Source organism: Caretta caretta, chromosome 2 (genome assembly GCF_965140235.1).
Source record: "Caretta caretta isolate rCarCar2 chromosome 2, rCarCar1.hap1, whole genome shotgun sequence".
In the NCBI taxonomy this organism is placed as follows: domain Eukaryota; kingdom Metazoa; phylum Chordata; order Testudines; family Cheloniidae; genus Caretta; species Caretta caretta.
Window position 1 is genome coordinate 199937890 of NC_134207.1, and position 19931 is coordinate 199957820.

General features: G+C 40.9%; 1 protein-coding gene across 7 annotated transcripts in view; it reads left to right on the forward strand.

Annotated features, from left to right (window-relative positions):
• Positions 1-19931, forward strand: part of THRB (thyroid hormone receptor beta) — a 316316-nt gene that overhangs the window by 233757 nt on the left and 62628 nt on the right. For all 7 annotated transcript variants that reach the window (XM_048838575.2, XM_075125745.1, XM_048838580.2 and 4 more), the window contains one exon: positions 1707-1770. In XM_048838575.2, the coding sequence (XP_048694532.1) occupies positions 1707-1770 (64 nt within the window). The remainder of the gene's footprint in view (positions 1-1706; positions 1771-19931) is intronic.

Genomic DNA, 19931 nt, shown 5'->3' on the forward strand with positions numbered 1-19931 from the left:
GAGATCAGGCCCACTGTCTCTCAAGAAGGGGAGGAAGTGTCCCTAGAACCCAAATAAATCTAAAGAAAATAAGAATACATGTCCAAAAAGCTTTCATTGAATAGTGGGAGGAAAGCACAAGTAACTTACATGGTCCCTGCAAGATATTATGAAGTTCTAAAGGCATTTTTTTTAGATTTTTTTAATTTTAATTTTAATTTTTTAGAATTTTTTAAATTGTTTTGCATTTTTAAACCTTTACATTCACACATTTTCCTTTCTGATGAAACATACACATTCTCTGATAGATGTAATGAAATACGTAGATAGAAATGGATGTGGTGGGAGAAACAGCAAGGGAGATAAATGATAAGGTACCAGGTGGTGCTGTTACATATAGTCCTGTGGTTCTTTTCCTTAGTATGTGAGCACTGTTCAGTCTTGGAAGAAATGCTGCATTGTTTTTATTTTTGTGATGTCATTTCTCATTGGAGGGTCTGTTGCAAGAGGCAGAAGAATTTGTTCTCTGTCATCATGTCAGTAACTAGAGTCAAGGCTGGGGCAGAGTTGCTCCTTAGGAACTGGGCGTTGGTGTTTAGGTTGAGATTCCTGTGCGCTGTTTGTGGCACCTCTGTCCCAGAACTGATGTATATAGTTTAAAATAAGCAGGTTGCACTAAGATGACACCCCTATTCTATAAAAAGAAAAGGAGGACTTGTGGCATCTTAGAGACTAACAAATTTATTTGAGCATAAGCTTTCGTGAGCTACAGCTCACTGCATCGGGTGTATGCAGTGGAAAATACAGTGGGGGGATTTTATATACACAGAGAACATGAAACAATGGGTGTTACCATACACACTGTAACGAGAGTGATCAGGTAAGGTGAGCTATTACCAGCAGGAGAGGGAAAAAAAACAAAAAAAACTTTTGTAGTGATAATCAAGGTGGGCTATTTTCAGCAGTTGACAAGAACGTGTGAGGAACAGTAGGGGGCGGGGGAAATAAACATGGGGAAATAGTTTTACTTTGTGTAATGACACATCCACTCCCAGTCTTTATTCAAGCCTAATTTAATGGTGTCCAGTTTGCAAATTAATTCCAATTCAGCAGTCTCTCGTTGGAGTCTGTTTTTGAAGTTTTTTTGTTGTAATATGGCCACTTTTAGGTCTGTAATTGAGTGACCAGAGAGATTGAAGTGTTCTCCGACTGGTTTTTGAATGTTGTTATTCTTGACGTCTGATTTGTGTCCATTTATTCTTTTATGTAGAGACTGTCCAGTTTGGCAGAGGGGCGTTACTGGCACATGATGGCATACATCACATTGGTAGATGTGCAGGTGAACGAGCCTCTGATAGTGTGGCTGACGTGATTAGGCCCTATGATGGTGTCCCCTGAATAGATATGTGGACAGAGTTGGCAACAGGCTTTGTTGCAAGGATAGGTTCCTCCAGCAACCACACGCCACGCAACAAAAACACTAACCCAGGAACCTATCTGGAGACCTGGTCTTCCACAACTCTGCCAGGATTCTGGCAGTAGCTCACATTTGTTGCCCTCTGCATTAGTGAAAGTCACCTGAGCTTCGGTGCAATGTGAAATGCCAGCAGACGTGGACTGTAGCATCCAGTACCAAAAATGTCTTATCCTGTTTACACACTAATGTTAGCCCAACTATTTTGCATTTGTGGATGTATCACATATATATTTTTTTCTCCTCTTGGCAGGTGATATTGGTGAAAAAGAAGAATGAGAATGATTACTTATCCATAACTCCCAGCAGTATGTCAGGTACCCATATTTCATACGAAGTCTCTACACAGTGTCAAATAAAATGATTATAATATTTTATGGGCATTGAGTGCTTCTTAAAGGTTCTGAAATGAATTGGTCCTGGAGACAGAAGTTCTCCTTGTACCCCCAGAACAGGTATAAGTTGGGTAGCAAGATTTCCCCCACACCACCCTGCTGATATGCCTCAACTCCCCTGCTGGAGGGGCCTGCTCCATAGTTCATTCTCTGTGACCATTACTTCCTGGACTCCTCTGCCAAAACTGCCAACAGGGTGGCAATTGCCACCAACTGTGTTATGGATCATGGTGGTTTGTCTGATGAGGACATGTCCTCTAAGGACTGGACTGAAATAAACTCAGACCATCGAGCAATCATCCTGTAAAAATGACTTTCATTACTACTGACCTGGGCTGAACTGAGGCCGAGGTTCTCAAGGCGAAAGGCTCTGGACTTCGTTTCAAGTCTCCTTGGCCAGCCTGTCCCCTTTTAGATATAAAATATGGGAATGTTCACTTAGCATTAGAATTTTGGGTGTAAAAAAATAGTAATCCAAGAGTGGGATGTCTACAAAGATGCAATATACAGAAATGATGTTTAATCCCAGAGAATCTCTCACTTTCACAGCACATTTCTAGTTGTTTTTTTAAATTCGCATTTTCAAAAAGAAGCTGTGGGTTCTGCTGTATTTGTCAATAGCTTTTTATCATTTCAAAACTTGCATGTTTTATTTTAAAAGCTCCCATGTGCGATGCACGATGCAAATTTTGAGCTGGTTTGGGGAAGTCACAACAGGTCAGACTGAATTCCGGTCACTGTGCTCAGGGGGCATTCCATCTCTACTCCCTTGGGAATGCCCAGTGCCCAAAGGGGGCAAGGACAGGTAGGTCATGGCTTTGTCCCTCCCCCCATGCAGTGTGCAGCAGAGGGTAGGTAGCTGCATCCACAATGGGCACAAAAGTACCCAGTACTCTGGCCTTGTGCACTGGGACCTCCTGGAGACATTCATAGAATCATAGAATATCAGGGTTGGAAGGGACCTCAGGAGGTCATCTAGTCCAACCCCCTGCTCAAAGCAGGACCAATCCCCAATTAAATCATCCCAGCCAGGGCTTTGTCAAGCCTGACCTTAAAAACTTCTAAGGAAGGAGATTCTACCACCTCCCTAGGTAACGCATTCCAGTGTTTCACCACCCTCCTAGTGAAAATTTTTTTCCTAATATCCAACCTAAACCTTCCCCACTGCAACTTGAGACCATTACTCCTTGTCCTGTCCTCTTCTACCACTGAGAATAGTCTAGAACCATCCTCTCTGGAACCACCTCTCAGGTAGTTGAAAGCAGCTATCGAATCCCCCCTCATTCTTCTCTTCTGCAGACTAAACAATCCCAGTTCCCTCAGCCTCTCCTCATAAGTCATGTGTTCCAGGCCCCTAATCATTTTTGTTGCCCTTCGCTGGACATTATGACTCCCCAAAGCAAAATGTCTCATTGTGCTTCTCCAGGGGGAGGGTGACTGAACTGCCCTGGATGGAGGGAAGGGTTTAAATGGTATAACCTGGCTCTTTAGCATTTATAAATAGGAGTAAACACCACAGGTGTGTGTAAAGCAAAAATGGCTGGGTGAAAGAAACTGATTTTAAACTAAAAGTGTCGGTGCAGCTGCCGCTTTCAAGTGTTTTTCATCCCAATCCATTTTAATTTTTCATTTCTTATTAAAAGAGCTTGTAATCCCCTGCATGATTGAGAATGGAGAAAGGAGCATGCTTGGAATATAAAGCTTTTCAAATCTTTGGCTACAGCATTGCTAGAGAAAGGTCTAAAGCCAGATTGGAGGTCATCCTTAATGAATTAAAATAAAGGTCTAGATTCTGCTCTCTGAAGTCCATGGAGTTACCATTCATTTACACCCATGTGACTGAGAGCAAAATCTTGCCCAGAATGTGTTAGATTGCCTCAAATTATATGTTGTATTATACGGAATGTATATCTACTTACTTTTTTATATATGGCCCCCTCGTATGTATGCTGCATTTTTTATTACTGTTGATTACTTAGTAGATATTGGTCAAACATTCTGGTCCTTACTGAAATCAGTGGGAGATTTGCCTGAGAAAGGATTGCAGGATTTGACATGCTGTGTAGTATAACCAAGTCACAGTTACTGTGCAAGTCATTATTTTTGAATTATTTTATTCTGGTGCATTCGAAATCTCAACTTTAACATTGTAGTAGTGTGATTATTTTGAAGTGAATGTCGTGTGTGTGTGCTGTGTATATCTGTCTGTCTCTCTAGTTGAATCTCTAGCTAGACATAAAGATAAAGAGAGATGCCAAATTTTCCAAAATGGTTTTGTGTGCCTCAATCTTTGGATGCCCAATTTAGGTGGCTTGCTCCTTTAAGGGCTGAAGGCATGAGGGCAGTCAACCCTAATTATTCAGGAGGCACATCTGAGCAGGGATCAGGTGATTCCACTTCAAGAGCAGCAGGAAGCTGCAGAAAGAGGAGGATGCTTAGGGAGAAACAGTCAAAGAAAGGTATGGCAGAGAGTGCAGAAGAACTGCCCCGAGCAGGAGGCTCTTGCAGGAGACCCTTAACCGGGGAAGGTTTGGTCCTGGAAGCCAGAGCCAGAGGGCTGAAGAAGGCTAAGTGGCCGGGAAAACAGACTCCAGGGGAGTAAGAAATATCTCCAGCCAGGTATGGCTGAGAGTGGCCTGCCATTGCAGGGAAATGCTGCAGAGAGCAGACTCCGGGGAAGAAGAGAAGCCCCAGAACTGAGTTTTGTTTTGTCTTATGTCAATAAATTAGACCCTGGGAGAAGGGGCTTTATTGGACAAAAAGCCTGAGTGTATTTAATAAGTAAGTGTCCTGAAAGGGAGAAACTGAGGCAGGCAGTCTGGAGATTGACCTCAGGCCACAAGGGGATGTTCAGGACAGGAGGCAGTTGGCTTGGTGACACACACTTTATGGGGCTTGATTTTCAGAAAGCAGGACTCCTTTGTATGTAAATGTATAAAATAAGAAACTGAAAATGGCACTGTAGTGCAGTGCTTTTATGTGAGAGCCAAGTGAAAATAAAATAAAAAATAAATTCTTACATAAATGTGAATGTGCATTTATTAGAATGCAGACTCATAATAAATTTAATTCACCCTGGAGCATAGCCACAGGAATCTAAGTAGTCCTACAGAGTGCCTGAAATTTTGTAATTTCTGGCTGTGGGAAGGGGTCAGCTGAAAAGCTAGACCTGCAGGGCCCTGCCATCTTGCGGCAGGTCAGGCATGCATTGCGTTGGTCTATACGTCTTTACTACCATTATCAGTTGTGAATCTCAAATTTTGCAGTCTATATGATGCATGCATTTAGAGACATACATTTTTAGTACTGATTATAATGATCACACATTCAAATAAAGGGGAAATTCAAGAAAAGGGGTAGTTTCACACACTTCAGGTAGGATTCAGAGTTGAGTGTGGCTTTAAATACATGCACGCTGGTACCTTCAAATAGCTGCCTTCAGCTTGGTAGCACATAAATAAATGATGACAAATTCTGTATGATGCATGGATGGTATAAATCATGGATTGGCAACCTTTGGCATGTGGCCAGTCAGAGAAATCCGCTGGCAGGCCAGGATGGTTTGTTTACCTGCAGCATAGGCAGGTTCAGCCAATCGCAACTCCCACTGGCTGCGGTTCACCGTTCCAGGCCAATGGGGGCTGTAGGAAGCAGCATGGGCCGAGAGATATGCTGGCTGCCACTTCCCGCAGCCCCCATTGGCCTGGAACGGTGAACTGCGGCCAGTGGGAGCTGCGAACATTGGCCGAACCTGCGGACGCTGCAGGTAAACAAACTGTCCCGGCCCACCAGCGGATTTCCCTGATGGGCCGCATGCCAAAGGTTGCCAATCCTTGGTATAAATATACATGCATGTATAATTATAACTTTGCTATTTCAAAAGCAAATTCTTTTAAACATGTTAAAGGCACTTATTTTCATTTCTGATTAACTCCATAGCAAATTACATGTTTTTAAAGAAGCCATGTTCGAATTGCACCAGAAATGTCTTAAAGGATTATTTTATTTATGCACAGATCGCTAGAAAATGCCCAAGTGAGTATTTACCCACCCCGACCCCCCAAAAAAATTTCATGATAACTGCTGCAGTGAGAAATGTCAACTCAAAGAGTAATATTTGCAGAAAGATATAAGTGCCTTGGAAACAAGGGCTTATACAGAAACTGCCTTTTCAGCTATAACTATAACTTTGTCCACTGTAATACAGATGTAGAATAGAATATGGGCTTGGAACTGGTACTCTCTCTTTGAGACGATATACTTTCCAATAAATAAGCAAGAATGTGAAGCACACTCTATAACAAAATTGTCCTTTGTTCAAATATTCTAGCAGAGCTGATGCTTGAAGCATCACCCCTGAATAGCAGTAACATATTCACTGGTGGTCTGATCCTGCTCCCACTGAAGTCAGTGGTGAAATACCCATTGACACCATTGGTGCAGGCAGGGTCAAGTCAGGCAAAACTCACACTGACTTCACTTATAGTGTGAACTGAGCAAGGAATCAAGTCTGGGCCAAAGTGTGAGCAAGTGAATAACAGCTGCAGTGTACCATAAATTCACATTAATTTCTGCTTGAGATATACTGAAGTAAAATACTAAGTCCTGTTGAAGTCACTGGGATTTTTTGCCATTAACTTCAGTGGGGCCAGGATTTCACCCTGAGCGTATATTTTTTCATATTGTATCCAGAAATTCGGCTTCAACTCCCAGATATTAATACAGTTCTGTTTGAGAATGACCATTAAGTTGAATCAAGATAGGTATTAGCATATAATTAAGTGCTTATGTTGGGGAATAGAATTTAAATGTCATAAATGCATATTTTCAGAAAGCAGAACTTTAATATGCAATATTTCTTGTAATAGGTCACTCATTTGGAGAAGGAAATTAATCAGCTTTTATTAAAACAAATCTATCTGCAAATGAGTAACTGCAAGACTAATTTATGTAATTTCAAAGAACTGGGAAACATAATAGTTTCAGATAAAACAGTCACCTTTTCTGTGTAGTCCGTTTCTCTGTAATGCTCATTAACCTGTAGCACTCTGCAACAATTCAGATGGAAAACAGCTGATTGTCAAGTATTGTTTTAGGAGTGATTTCTCATAAATTCCCCGAATGATTTTCTTAGGATAACTTAATTTAACCTATATCACTGTGTGGCGCAGCAAGTTGTCTCCCTCTTATTGTCCAGCAGACCATGACAAAAGCCCACCAACTGAGAAGTATTACTTCCTTTAACTAATGGAGTTTTTAGAAGGACAGTAAATACTTTAATGTAAGGTTTGGTTAGTCGAGGATTCAGCAGCTTTGTAGTAAGCTCTTGGGGATTTTCAAAAGGTTAGCAAGATTTATAATGTGGGCTGATTTTGCATGAAGCTGTGAATCACTCCACAAAGGCCCTTTTTACTTGGGAAGATGTATTTTCTAATGTGCAGTTAAAAATAACGTATTTAATAGGTGGTACTATGTCGACATGGTAGCTGTTGTTAATTTTTATTCTTTTTGTGTAACTGATGCTTTTTTATTTATCCAGGGTTTTTACCTTTAAAGATACTATTTCTTGGCACTGCACTGGGATTGTTTTTGCTTTGTGGAAAACAAGTTTCTACTAAAATACTTCCATGTTCACAAAACAAGAAGGGCTTATCTCTGTACACCCGTGGAGGTGCCCAATTTGGATGCTTTATTTAATATTGCGGTCATAACTCATTTAAACAACCATTCCCTTTTCCAGACGAAAGGCACTTTTGTCTTCAAAAAATAAAAGCGCATTTAGGTCAATTTTAATAATGAAAGGGGGAAGCAAATGCATCTATTTTTTTTTTAAACTCCGTGAAGACTGCTAGCCATTTTCTCAAGCATGGTTCATTATTTTAGAGTCTTGGTGCTCTCTTCTTTTCTAGTGCTCTCAATAAGCAAAACAGTATGTTTGGGTCTGTTTCTAAAATCTTTTCTTATTTTCAAAAATGTTGGATAGTTCAGCCTGCCACTTCCTCCACAATTAGACTGGTCAGTTTCATTTGGAACAAAGGCTGTTTTCTTTTGGAACTTTGTTTTCCTGAAACATTGCCTTGTGGTTAGAGCATGGAACTATGAGTAGGGAGTCCTGGATTCCATTTGCAGCTGTGCCATTAGCTAGTTGTCAATCTGTTATGTAAGTCACTCTGCCCCCATAAATTGAAGTGATTGAGTTACATTATTGTTTGTTTGTTAATTTCAAATGAAAAACAATTTTGAAATGGTTAAAAAAACAAACTAAATCAGTCTATTTCTCTGCGTTCTTTCCCAGCCTGAGCCAGTAGATCAGAAACCAATACAGAGCCATTTCTAAAAGGACCTCAAAACTACTATCCACCCACCACAAATTTTTCATAGACCATTATTTATGCCTACAACAGTCCAGAGACACCAGAATATCACTTACCCTCCATATATATACCAAGGATTTGATCCTACCCAATTCCAACTTCCTACTGGGCAACAAAAAAGATTAGGGGGTGGAGCACATGATTTATGAGGAGAGGCTGAGGGAACTGGGATTATTTAGTCTGCAGAAGAGAAGAAAGATGGGGGGATTTGATAACTGCTTTCAAACACCTGAAAGGGCGTTCCAGAGGGGATGGATTTAGACTGTTCTCAGTGGTAGCAGATGACAGAACAAGGAGTAATGGTCTCAAGGTGCAGTGGGGAAGGTTTAGGTTGGATATTAGGGCAAACTTTTTCACTAGGAGGGTGGTGAAGCACTGGAATGGGTTACCTAGGGAGGTGGTGGAATCTTCTTCCTTAGAGGTTTTTAAGGTCAGGCTTGACAAAGCCCTGGCTGGGATGATTTAGTTGGGAATTGGTCCTGCTTTGAGCAGGAGGTTGGACTAGATGACCTCTTGAGATCCCTTCCAACCCTCATATTCTATGATTCTGTGATACTGTAGTCAAGAGAGCTCCATCTTAATCTCCAGATAATATCTAAACTAATTCCTTCCGCTATCTCCTATTTCACTAGGAGCTAGCAAAAACAATCTAAACCATGCATCTCCCTGTACTGGCTGGAAACCTCACTATATCTTCCTTTCATACTTATCCTCCACACATAAGTCAAAGAATCCACCCTTCAGGTACAGAGAACATAGCCAATTCTATCCGATTCACGCGATAGATCTCATTCACCAAAACAATGAACATTTATTTATCATGGGGAGAAAAGAGTTGACAGATCTTCAGAATCTACTGTTTTTATTTGCAGTCAAGAATTGAAAAAATGTATAATTATAATGACAGGTTTCAGAGTAACAGCCGTGTTAGTCTGTATTCGCAAAAAGAAAAGGAGAACTTGTGGCACCTTAGAGACTAACCAATTTATTTGAGCATAAGCTTTCATGAGCTACAGCTCACTTCATCGGATGCATCTCATGAAAGCTTATTCTCAAATAACTTGGTTAGTCTCTAAGATGCCGCAAGTTCTCCTTTTCTTTTTATAATTATAATACAATTTCACCCCAGGTAGGTGGCTAATAGTATTAGTGATAGTCACTTTAGAAATGTTGGTAGATATGTAAATATATAATGGGCAGGGAATCGGCAACAAAGTTAAGGTTCATTGTTGAGCTTCAGCTACAAATGTCCTCATTCTCAAATAGTTAGGATTTTTTACAACTACTGTATGCCATTCTAATGATAATTGTATTAATGTCCTAAATTAATGGCTATTTATTTACCCACTTAATTCTAGCTCGTTTTTGTCTTGGAATTATTATTATTTTACTGTGTTGATAAAGAAAGGATGCTATGGGCTGCTTCTGGCTTTGCAGAATGTGAACACATTCATAAGGCCTTTAAAAATTCTAAATGGAACTTCTTAGAGTTGTAGGTGTAAAAGAAGCCTCTCTTCACATCCCGATTACACATTCTTTCCAAAGATGTTTGTTGTTGGCCTATTTGGACAAGCATTCTCGGTATTATCTATATTTTCTTTCATGAGTTTCTTAAAGCTTTGCCACAGCTTATTAGTTTTAGCAGTTGCCCTTTACTGGCATATCTACACTGCAATTAAACACCCACAGCTGGCTGGTGTCAGCTGACTCAGGCAAATGAGTAGAATTCAAGCCCCATAAGCCCAACTCAGCTGACACCAGCCAAACATGGCTGTTTAATTGCTGTGTAGAAATACCCTACATCAGTGGTGCACAACCTTATTACACAGGAGACCACATAAACCTAAACACAACCTTGTGTGGGCCAAACAGATTCTATATATTTCCTTGTGTAAATTAAAATGGTGTAAACATGACGACAAAATGCTAATGAATTGGCCATTAGTATATCGTGTTCAAGCAGGCCACAGGCTTTATTAAATGCTCTGGTGGGCTGTGAACGGCCCACGGGCCACAAGTTGGTTATCCTTGCCATGCATGATCACAGCTCAAGATCAAATTCCTGAGCAAAAGCTTTTCCATGGGCTTCATTCAAGGTACTAGTTTTTTTCAAATTTTAGAACTAAAATGGCTTAAACCAAGTTATCTTAAATTAGACCTTGAAGAACAAAATGCTTAGCTGTGTACACGTTGCCCCAGACTTCGGCATCTGTAAGCCCTCAGTGGACCTTGGCCACATAATCTGTCTATTCCACAGATTTAAAGATGAGATTCAACACTTACAAATTTCCTCCTTGAATCCAGGCCGCAACTCCATACATTTTCATAAGATCATGATAGCAACAGAAACAGCTTCAGACCTCTGAAGAGAAGACAGGCACCTTCCCTGTGCGAATGACTGGCTAATGAGAGCTTCATGCCCTTTCCAGTTGCTCAAAAAGCCATTCTCTAATTGTTCCCAACTTTCATAGTAGAAGTGTATTAGCAGTCATGTGGAAATCTTTCCACACTTTTTCACGTCCCTATAGGTTGGATCTGAAGGCCTTTGTGGTGAAGCCTTTCAGCATCAAGTTTTTCATTCTGTTTAAATGCTTTTCACTTTCTGTGTCTATGATTGTTTCCCTATCTTGTACGGGGATGGAGGTTAAAACTCTGGAAGAGATTGGATGAAAATTTCTCTTCCTGCTGCAGAACATTTGGATTGGAGTGGTAATCAATGGAGGTGGATAGCATAGAATATACACTATATATGTGCACACTGTATATATAATTTGTAACCCTAGCATGCCTCTTACAAAGCAATAACATATAATTCCTCCACCCAAAATTACAACTGGCAAAATTGTTGTTGGCCTTTTTAAAGCTATTCATGATTTTTTCACATGCTTCTATTGCTTTGCTTTCATAAACTACTAAATAGTTCACTTCTTGCCACCATGTAAATGGCCCATTCCTCTTAAGTCGCCGATGTTATGTACCAACTACTGTTCCATGTTGCGCCCACATACTGTTTGCTTTGGTAAAATAATTGATGGTTTGTCATCTGTTTGTTTTGTTTATTTTTAATGGCAGCATTTTTCTCTCTATATACAAACACCCATGCACACACACAAATATTGTAGCCTAGAATTTTCAAACCTGTGTGCCAAAAGCAGAACACTAAGACCATATTTAAGGTCCTAAATAAAGTAAGGCCTCTTATTAGGTGCCTAAATATGGACACAGAAACCTAACTGTAGGCTTCCAGAATTGAAAGTGTTGGTCCTAGAATCTAATTATAAGAACAAAGGTGTCTTCAAAGTGGACATAATTAATGAATGCAATGTTCATTAATCATTTCTAATTAGTTCATTACTAGATCACAGGCCCTGGTTCTCATGGGGGATTACAATCATCCCGATATCTGCTGGGAGAGCAATACAGCAGTGCACAGACAATCCAGGAATTTTTTGGAAAGTGTAGGGGACAATTTCTTGGTGCAAGTCCTGGAGGAACCAACCAGGGGCAGAGCTCTTCTTGACCTGCTGCTCACAAACAGGGAAGAATTAGTAGGGGAAGCAAAAGTGGAACCTGCGAGGCAGTGACCATGAGATGGTTGAGTTCAGGATCCTGACACGAGGAAGAAAGGAGAACAGCAGAGTATGGACCCTGGACTTCAGAAAAGCAGACTTTGACTCCCTCGGGGAATGGATGGGCAGGATCCCCTGGGAGAATAGCATGAGGAGGAATGGAGTCGAGGAGAGCTGGCTGTATTTTAAAGAATCCTTATTGAGGTTGCAGGAACACAGCATCCCGATGTGTAGAAAGAATAGTAAATATGTCAGGCAACCAGCTTGGCTTAACAGTGAAATCCATGCTGATCTTAAGTGCAAAAAAGAAGCTTACAAGAAGTGGAAGATTGGACAAATGACCAGGGAGGAGTATAAAAATATTGCTCAGGCATGCAGGAACTTTTTCACTAGGAGGGTGATGAAGCACTGGAATGGGTTACCTAGGGAGGTGGTGGAATCTTCTTCCTTAGAGGTTTTTAAGGTCAGGCTTGACAAAGCCCTGGCTGGGATGGTTTAGTTGGGAACTGGTCCTGCTTTGAGCAGGGGGTTGGACTAGATGACCTCCTGAGGTCCCTTCCAACCCTCATATTCTATGGTTCTATTATTTTGTTATCTGTGTTCATCTGGTATTCTAACCACTGAATTGAAATGATATACCTTAAAAACTGGAGGCTCAGATTTTTCCCCTGCACTGTAGTTCCCATATCACTAAAGCCAGCATAACCTCAGTGGCGGATCTCAAGGAAAACCTACAACTGTAGGAAGTGATACTGGCAGTTCAGTAGGTAGCATGCTTCCCGTTCAGCCAGTAATGAACCAGGGAACCAGCACGCTGTTACTGGGTGTTGTACTGCTAGCAATGTTTACTTTCAGATGAGATCTCATACTGAACTCCTGACTTTTTGTGGTCATCAAAGATCCTATGACATTTTTCAAAACAGTAGTAGTGTTAACCCCAGTGTTTTGACCAAATTTTGCCTAAGTGAGATATTCTTTACTTTCATTTTTGATTATTCCTGACTTCCATGCTAACTCGTGGAATCAGAGAGATTGTATCATAATAATTCAGAAGCTTTAGAAAAGAAGCCAGCTCCTTGCAGTGAGTGATATTCCAGTCTGAAACTGGACAAAGGCAATCTGAATTAGTTGAATGACTCATGGCCAGAAAGCCGGGGCATAGGAGAAAAATCACTTCATTTTTCTCACAGCTGCAGTAAAGTGTCATACAAATTTCTAAGACCACAGCGGATCAAGTTCAGATGTAGTTTTCTGCAAATGACACTTTTGCTTCTTCCTTTTACTTTGCTAAAGGTCCTTCAGCCTGTCACCAAGAATGAAAAGAGGCACCTAGTATACCTTTGACCATAGTATAAATGTAATAATAATGCATTAATATGGTGTGTCATTTTTTAAACTTCTTCCTCATGTGGATTTCATCTACCTCATGGAAATCTGAAAGAATCCAATAAAACTAACTTTTTATGTGCCTGGATTGTTTTATGGCAACTCTCCAGTTGTACTGCATATCATCACAGTTTGCCACTCCTTCCCATTTACCTCCATTTTTTCATTTATTTTTCCTTTAGTATTTTTTTCTTTCATCAGCTGTCACAACACTACATATTCAGTCATTGAAATCTAGGTTGAAATCCTGGGCCCTGGGTCAATTGCAGAACTCCAGTTGGCTTCATTGGGGCCAGAATTTCACTCCTCTTTGTCAAGTAGTGAGAACATCAGACCCTGTGCTTCAGTACATGAGGCCGTTGCTGCTGGTTAACTTGCAAATGGGTTACCATATCCCTCTAGATATTATTTTCCTCTCATTCATTTTTCCCCGTAAGTAATTAGGAACTTCTGTTTACTTGAGCATCATCCTGCCCAAGTTCCTTAGGAGATATACATAGCTAACTTAATCCCCAGTATATCTGCACTGCAAATCGTAGCTGGCACTGATATAGTCCGTTAAAAAAGCAACTGCATGGGTTTGTACTGAAGAACTTGTTGTTTTATGATATCTGTCAACAACAACCAGATATAAAGGTAATACAGTATGTGCTGTACTTTTGGATAGGTCACAATGCCAGCTGTAGACTTTATCTTCAGCGTTTGTTCCACATTAATATGAACACCATTTGCAACAGTCACTGCTTCCAAAAATGAAATCTGTTTTTCCTGTCATGTAATTACCTTTAAGTGTAAGCCGCAATAAAAGGCTGTTGAGGCTGAGTATGATGTGAATTATGAAACTTTCCGCCACTGATCTTTGTGAAGGATTCTATTCTTTTTCAAGGACATTATCTTTCATTGTGTTCACTATTGGATTAAATGTAAGCAGTGAAAATTCTGCATTACATTCTGTATTAAAAGTTGTTGTATATTGTTGATCCCTGTAGTTAAGGTAGGTGAACAGTTTTCATTGTAACTCTGTTTTCAGTTGCTTGTAACTTTGACAAACTTCTCTTATTCAAGCCAGAATTTCCCATACTTGGTCTCTGCTTACATATTATACTAGTGCCGTCAGATAATAGAGTTACTCCTTCAACTCAAGTCATAGAGGACTGTGACATGGATCTGATGGTCCTGAGTTCAGGCCCTGCTTTCAACCCACATGGACCCGGGGGGTGGCTCATTACCATTGCACACAATGGAATTTCTTTGTTTTTTCAGTTTTCTTTTTTTAAACCTGAAGAAAATCCACTCCCCAAAACTGTTAAAAGAATGTTGTTAAAGTTGCAAAGTCTAGCTAGACCCTCCCCACTCACCAGATTGCAGAGCCGTGGCTCCAGCCCAAGCAGGAATGCCTACACTGCTATTTTTAGCCATATAGTTGGAGCCCCACAAGCCCAAGTCAGTTGCCCTGGGCTCTGACACTCACTGCCATGTTTTTTGTTTGGTTGGTGGTTTTTTTGTTTTTTGGTTGGTTGGTTAGTTGGTTGTTTTTTTGTAGTGTAGGCGTGCCCTTATTTTTCTCTACTGAAATACCAGAAGGCCCATGGAGGTGGCACCAGGCTATAGTCGTTTCATCACTAGATTAGAGATTTTTGTCTGTATTGAGTTTGACATTTTTATATGTATGAAAATTAGACTATAATTCACATATATACGCATATGCTTACATTTGTTATGTGGAAAACCATATGTACCTCTGGCCAATGAAGCGACAGAGCTGGTGTTATGCATAAAAAGCAGGTCTTTCTGTACTAGTTCTGCCCCTCGCAAACATTAAACACAACAGATAGTTTAATATTCAGAAAACTCCAAGTAGGAAATTTCTTCATATTTCTTGGGGAAGGAAACATTACCAGGATGCCCTGTGGAAGAGAAAAAATGTTCTCTGAAGTGCAGCTCACAGGAAGAAAAGAAACTTCAACCTTGCTTGGAACAGACAGTTTTATCACTCATAGCAAATTAGAGTATAACACACATTAAAGCCTTCTACTGGTAAACTCCTTCTGCCCCAAGACATTAGTACATAAGATGAGTTGGGTTTTAGTTTTATTTTGCTTATTTGTTTTTTCATTTTCCTAGTTCTTTAGTTGTGCCTTTCTTGTTTAAAAATCATCCAGATATACTGGATTGGGTCTATGCAAATCTAGCCTACTTGATCAACCTACCATGTACCCTTCGTCATAATCCTGATTACATTTGCCTTAGCTGATCTCTCTGCTACCAGCCTACTTTTGTGCCCTTAGATGCTTGTATATTTAGTGGGGGGTTTTTTTTGAAAAAACAACCATTGCACTTGCTGCCCAGTTTATTATAAAATGTTCAAATCAGAGGAGGTAAGGCTGTGTAAAAGATTCACTGTTTTGAGTCATTTGTTTTCCAAGCAAATCAGTTAGATGCAAGAGAGAGACTAATCTATTTGTCTGCTGCAACAGCATTGTTCATGTCCAAGCAGAAACTGTGGTAGATTTTGAACTCCTTTTAGGTTTAAAATAATTTTTTTCAATGAGAGCAGATTGCTGTGCAACAGTAAAAATAGCAATTCAATCTTGTGTGTGTATATATATATATACCTAAGTCTGCATCTTACTCACCTCTTTTTACTAATTTGTGTTGTAATTGAGGGATTAGTATAAACAACGACCTCTCCGTGCATTACTGCTTTACCTATTTACTTGCAGCTCAGTTATGGCCTTTTGCTGAGGGAGCAGAGGAGGGAAGAAAATACCTGTACCACCAATGTGATATCGATGGAGTAAGATCTTTGGAGCAGGGACTGTTATTTACTATGTGCTTGTACAGCACCTAGCACAATGGAACAATTTGGTTAACATCTGGTGCTCCCAAAATATAGATGTTTAATAGTCATCATCGTCGTCATAAAATGCCTGTATAAGGTGTAATGGGCTAGATCTTTAGTTGGTGTAGGATCTGGCTCGGTGTTTTAAGGGTCACTGTGAGGAGTGCATTGAAGAGCAGCTGCTGTTCAAACCATCCTGCACTCCTCCAATGCTTGTCAGTGCACAGGATCAGGACCATAGTCACACCCCTCAGCCCACCCTCAGAAACACCTCTTGGAGTCAGTACTCACTGATGGCAGCCTTGCCCCTCCCATTTACTGGTAGCAGCCATATTATGGTTCCTTACTGCCCAGATGCACCAAGGAGGAGGAAGGAGAATGTGGAAGCTTGCTGTGCCCTCTTCTCCACGAGCACACCCTTTAGTACCCATTAATACATTGAAATAGAGAAATGGAAAAAATGTGAGTAGGTTTATTTAAGTTAATAAACAAATGAATGATGGCTGTAGTCACCTGGGCTTTGATAGCCCTGTATATATTGAAGTTCAAATAAAACTCTGTGTATAGCATCTGGTTTTATATATATTTTTTCTGTTTACCTTCTTTCCTTGTTTTTTCCACCTTCACCTTTAGTCACAGATCCTGTTTGCAAATATTTGTAATGCCATTTACTTTGGGCTGTGTCCAGGAAAAAGCACCAAGAAAGCTCTGCAGATTCCCCGGCTACAGATGTTGAAGCTAGTTCTTATTTCAAGGAAATACTCCTCCCCTTCAGTAGAGGGCAAAAGAATAGGGACTGTGGTAATGCCTGGTCCCAGCATAAGGGCAGAAGGGAAGGAAAGCTCCTTGCAGCCACCCCTTCTTGCAGAGCTGTCCATGGACTCCAGCTCCGTCCAGTTTATCCTCAGTATCCCCCTCTTAGATATGTATGTGAATAGCAGTGTCCCCATTTTACAGAGGAATCTGAAGAGAGACATGAAGTGACTCACTCAGGGCACCACAAAGCTGGGAATACAATTCGATACATTCTGATAAGTTCACTCCTATGGGCCAGGCTGTATCTCATATGGGCTGTTCATTAACAACCCCGCTAACTCCCTCCCAAAGTGTGGTCACCAGACCAGACCCCATCCTAAGTAGGAGAGTGTGAGGAGGATGGCTTAGGCAGTGACAGTCTCCCTGTGAGAAGGTTTATCGGCACCTCTGTTGCAGGTCCAGTTTGAGGAGCTTAGGAAGAAGGTGCAGAGACAAAACTATATTCTGCCAAGCATATTATAATGGAAGATTCACCATACCTGTGGAAACACCAGGCAAAAATTTTGTTTTGACCCCTCTGGGCCACTAACTGTAATTGAGGAAAGTGATTGTTGATTGCATAAAAAGGAAGAGTGGGCAATAATAGCTCTACCCTTACATCCCACTGACATCAAATTCTCATCGCACGCCCATTTGGACTGGGTGTCTAGACTTTCCATAGAAAAGGCAACTTTTTTATTTGATGGACTCTTCCCTAGCTGAGACTTTGTTTCCTCTTTAGGGAAATTTTACCCTTGGAGACATTCTTGATAGGAATCTGAGAAAATCCTTTGAACTCCTGACTGCTCAGGTAGCAGTAATTACTCATTATCAGTATATGCCATTATAACATCTCTGCAGTGACCAGATGAATCCTCCACCTAGACCATAAAAAGAGCTCTAGGCCAGAATTCCCAAACTGTGGGGCGCGCCCCCCTAGGGGGGCATGGAGGAACATTCAGGGGGGTACAGTGGGGCCCGGGCCAGTCCCCACAGGAGTCGGGGAGGGAGCACCACCCAGCCCTGCTCCGCTCCCAGGTCTGCTCCAGTCCCGGCCCCAGCCCCGGCCCCAGCTGCAGCCCCTGACGGCGCCGCACTCAGCCTCAACCCCTGGCTTGGGCTCCATTCCCAGTCCTGGCCCCAGACCTGCCCCCAGTTGCAGCCTGGCTCTGAGGAGTGGGGGAAGGACAGGGGTAAGGGAGGGTGCAACCCTGAAAAGTTTGGGACCCATGCTCTAGGCCCTCTTATTAAGCTCTGTTCACTTTGAAATAGGGCCTCTTTTTTATTTATGGTTCATCCCAAGATGCTTTCATGCTTTCTGCCCAGAGCATGGCCATTTTAACAATACCCGGAAGGGGATGCTGGTTCTTGTCTTATAACTGGGAACTTGGCATAACACTAACCTTGCTGTCCTCCCTTATCAAGGGTTATTTGTTTGGCATAACCCAGAATAAGAATTCACATAAATGTAGGAAGTTCACAATGTTCTTTTTATTGGAGGAAATGCTGCTGACAAATTAAGGCACAACATGTTGAAGAAAAGGGTGTAAGATAAATAATAATGTTCTGTAATGGTGAAATGAACCCACATTTTAACAAGCTAAACCGTAATGAAATATCGAAAAAGGCCACACCATAATAACATGGGAAAAGAAGACAAAATGAGTGATCCCTCTATGGCAGGTCCTTTCCCTTTGTAGAAATTTGAAAGTATGAGAAATGCCAACATGTTCATAAGAGAAGATAGACATATCAGGCCCGTTAAAAGATGATTACTAAATTAACTAATCCATACATTAAATATTTTCCCCAACACAGCAAGAGCCCATCTGTAATGGCTGCTCACTAGACTATATTCTGCAGCCTTGAATTAGCTTGTGCTTGGGGCACAACCTCCCCTGAAGTTAATAGGAGTTTTACCTCAGTAAATGTTGCAAGATTTGGCCCAGCAGCAACAGCAAAATTCTACTTCCTTTCTAACTGAACATTCACAGGCAAATTTTCAAACAGTCAGAGCCCAGGAGCAATACACAAAAATAAGGGTGCGGCTCCACAGCTGATTTTCACATACAGTTACTGTGCTGTGATTGACAAATGCAAATTTGGTATTTAGGCATGCAAACGGCCAGTTCGGTACCAAACACACACACAGTCATGGAATCATAATTGCTCTGTTTGCACATTGCTCTAGGGTTTTGTTGTTTTCAAAACCAGACTCTCATTGTGGGCCAGAAAGTAATGCCTTTGCCCATGCTGAGTAATAGCTTACTCCACAATAGTCCCGTTGATTTCAGTGGCACGGCTCATAGTGTAAAATGCTACTCAGTAAAAGTGAGGGTATCACAGACTGGCCTTATCTGTCAACAGCTAGCTGTAGACTAAACTCCTGATCATGCAAGTTGCTGCACCCTGGCACATTTTTGTGTCTGGGTAATCTCAACAACCAAAGAACCGTGCATAGAAATTATTTGAAAATGGTACATTATCTTACATGGAAAGCTTCCTGTTGTGATGTTAGTTATAACAAATCATTTTTTCAAAAGCTTTTATTTTAGAAATGAGATTTTTAAGATGCAAATTTCTTCAAGCAATTTTTCCCCTTTCATGTCTTTCTACACACAGTGGTCCAAATTTATTCATGGTCTAACTTCACTAAGGTTAATGGAGTTGCATTATGTAAGGATGTATTTGGCCTAGTATTTCCAATCAGCTGTATCGTGTTCTGTATTACGCTTTATTTTATGGAGAATCTGGGAATAGTTTCACCTTCCATCTTGAGCTATTCTCAGTGGCCTGCCTTCCATGCTATTACTGCTTCTAGCTTCCAGTCTCTAGCCTGTTCACTAATATAGTTCAGCTGGGAATACACCTCTCCAATTTTGTTTTCTTTTTAATTTCTTTTGAGATTGCTGAATTAAGGCTGAATTCAAAGAAGTGTTGACAAAAGCTGAATGCAACAGCCATTAGGAGAGAACCACTGGCATCTCAGGAGCCTTAGTTAAGTAAAGAGGAACCTTACAACACTAAATAAACTGCAACCACCATGGACATCAGAATGAGACAATTTTCAAAGTTTATATGTCAAAAAAGAAAAGACCATTTTGATGCTGAGTTATG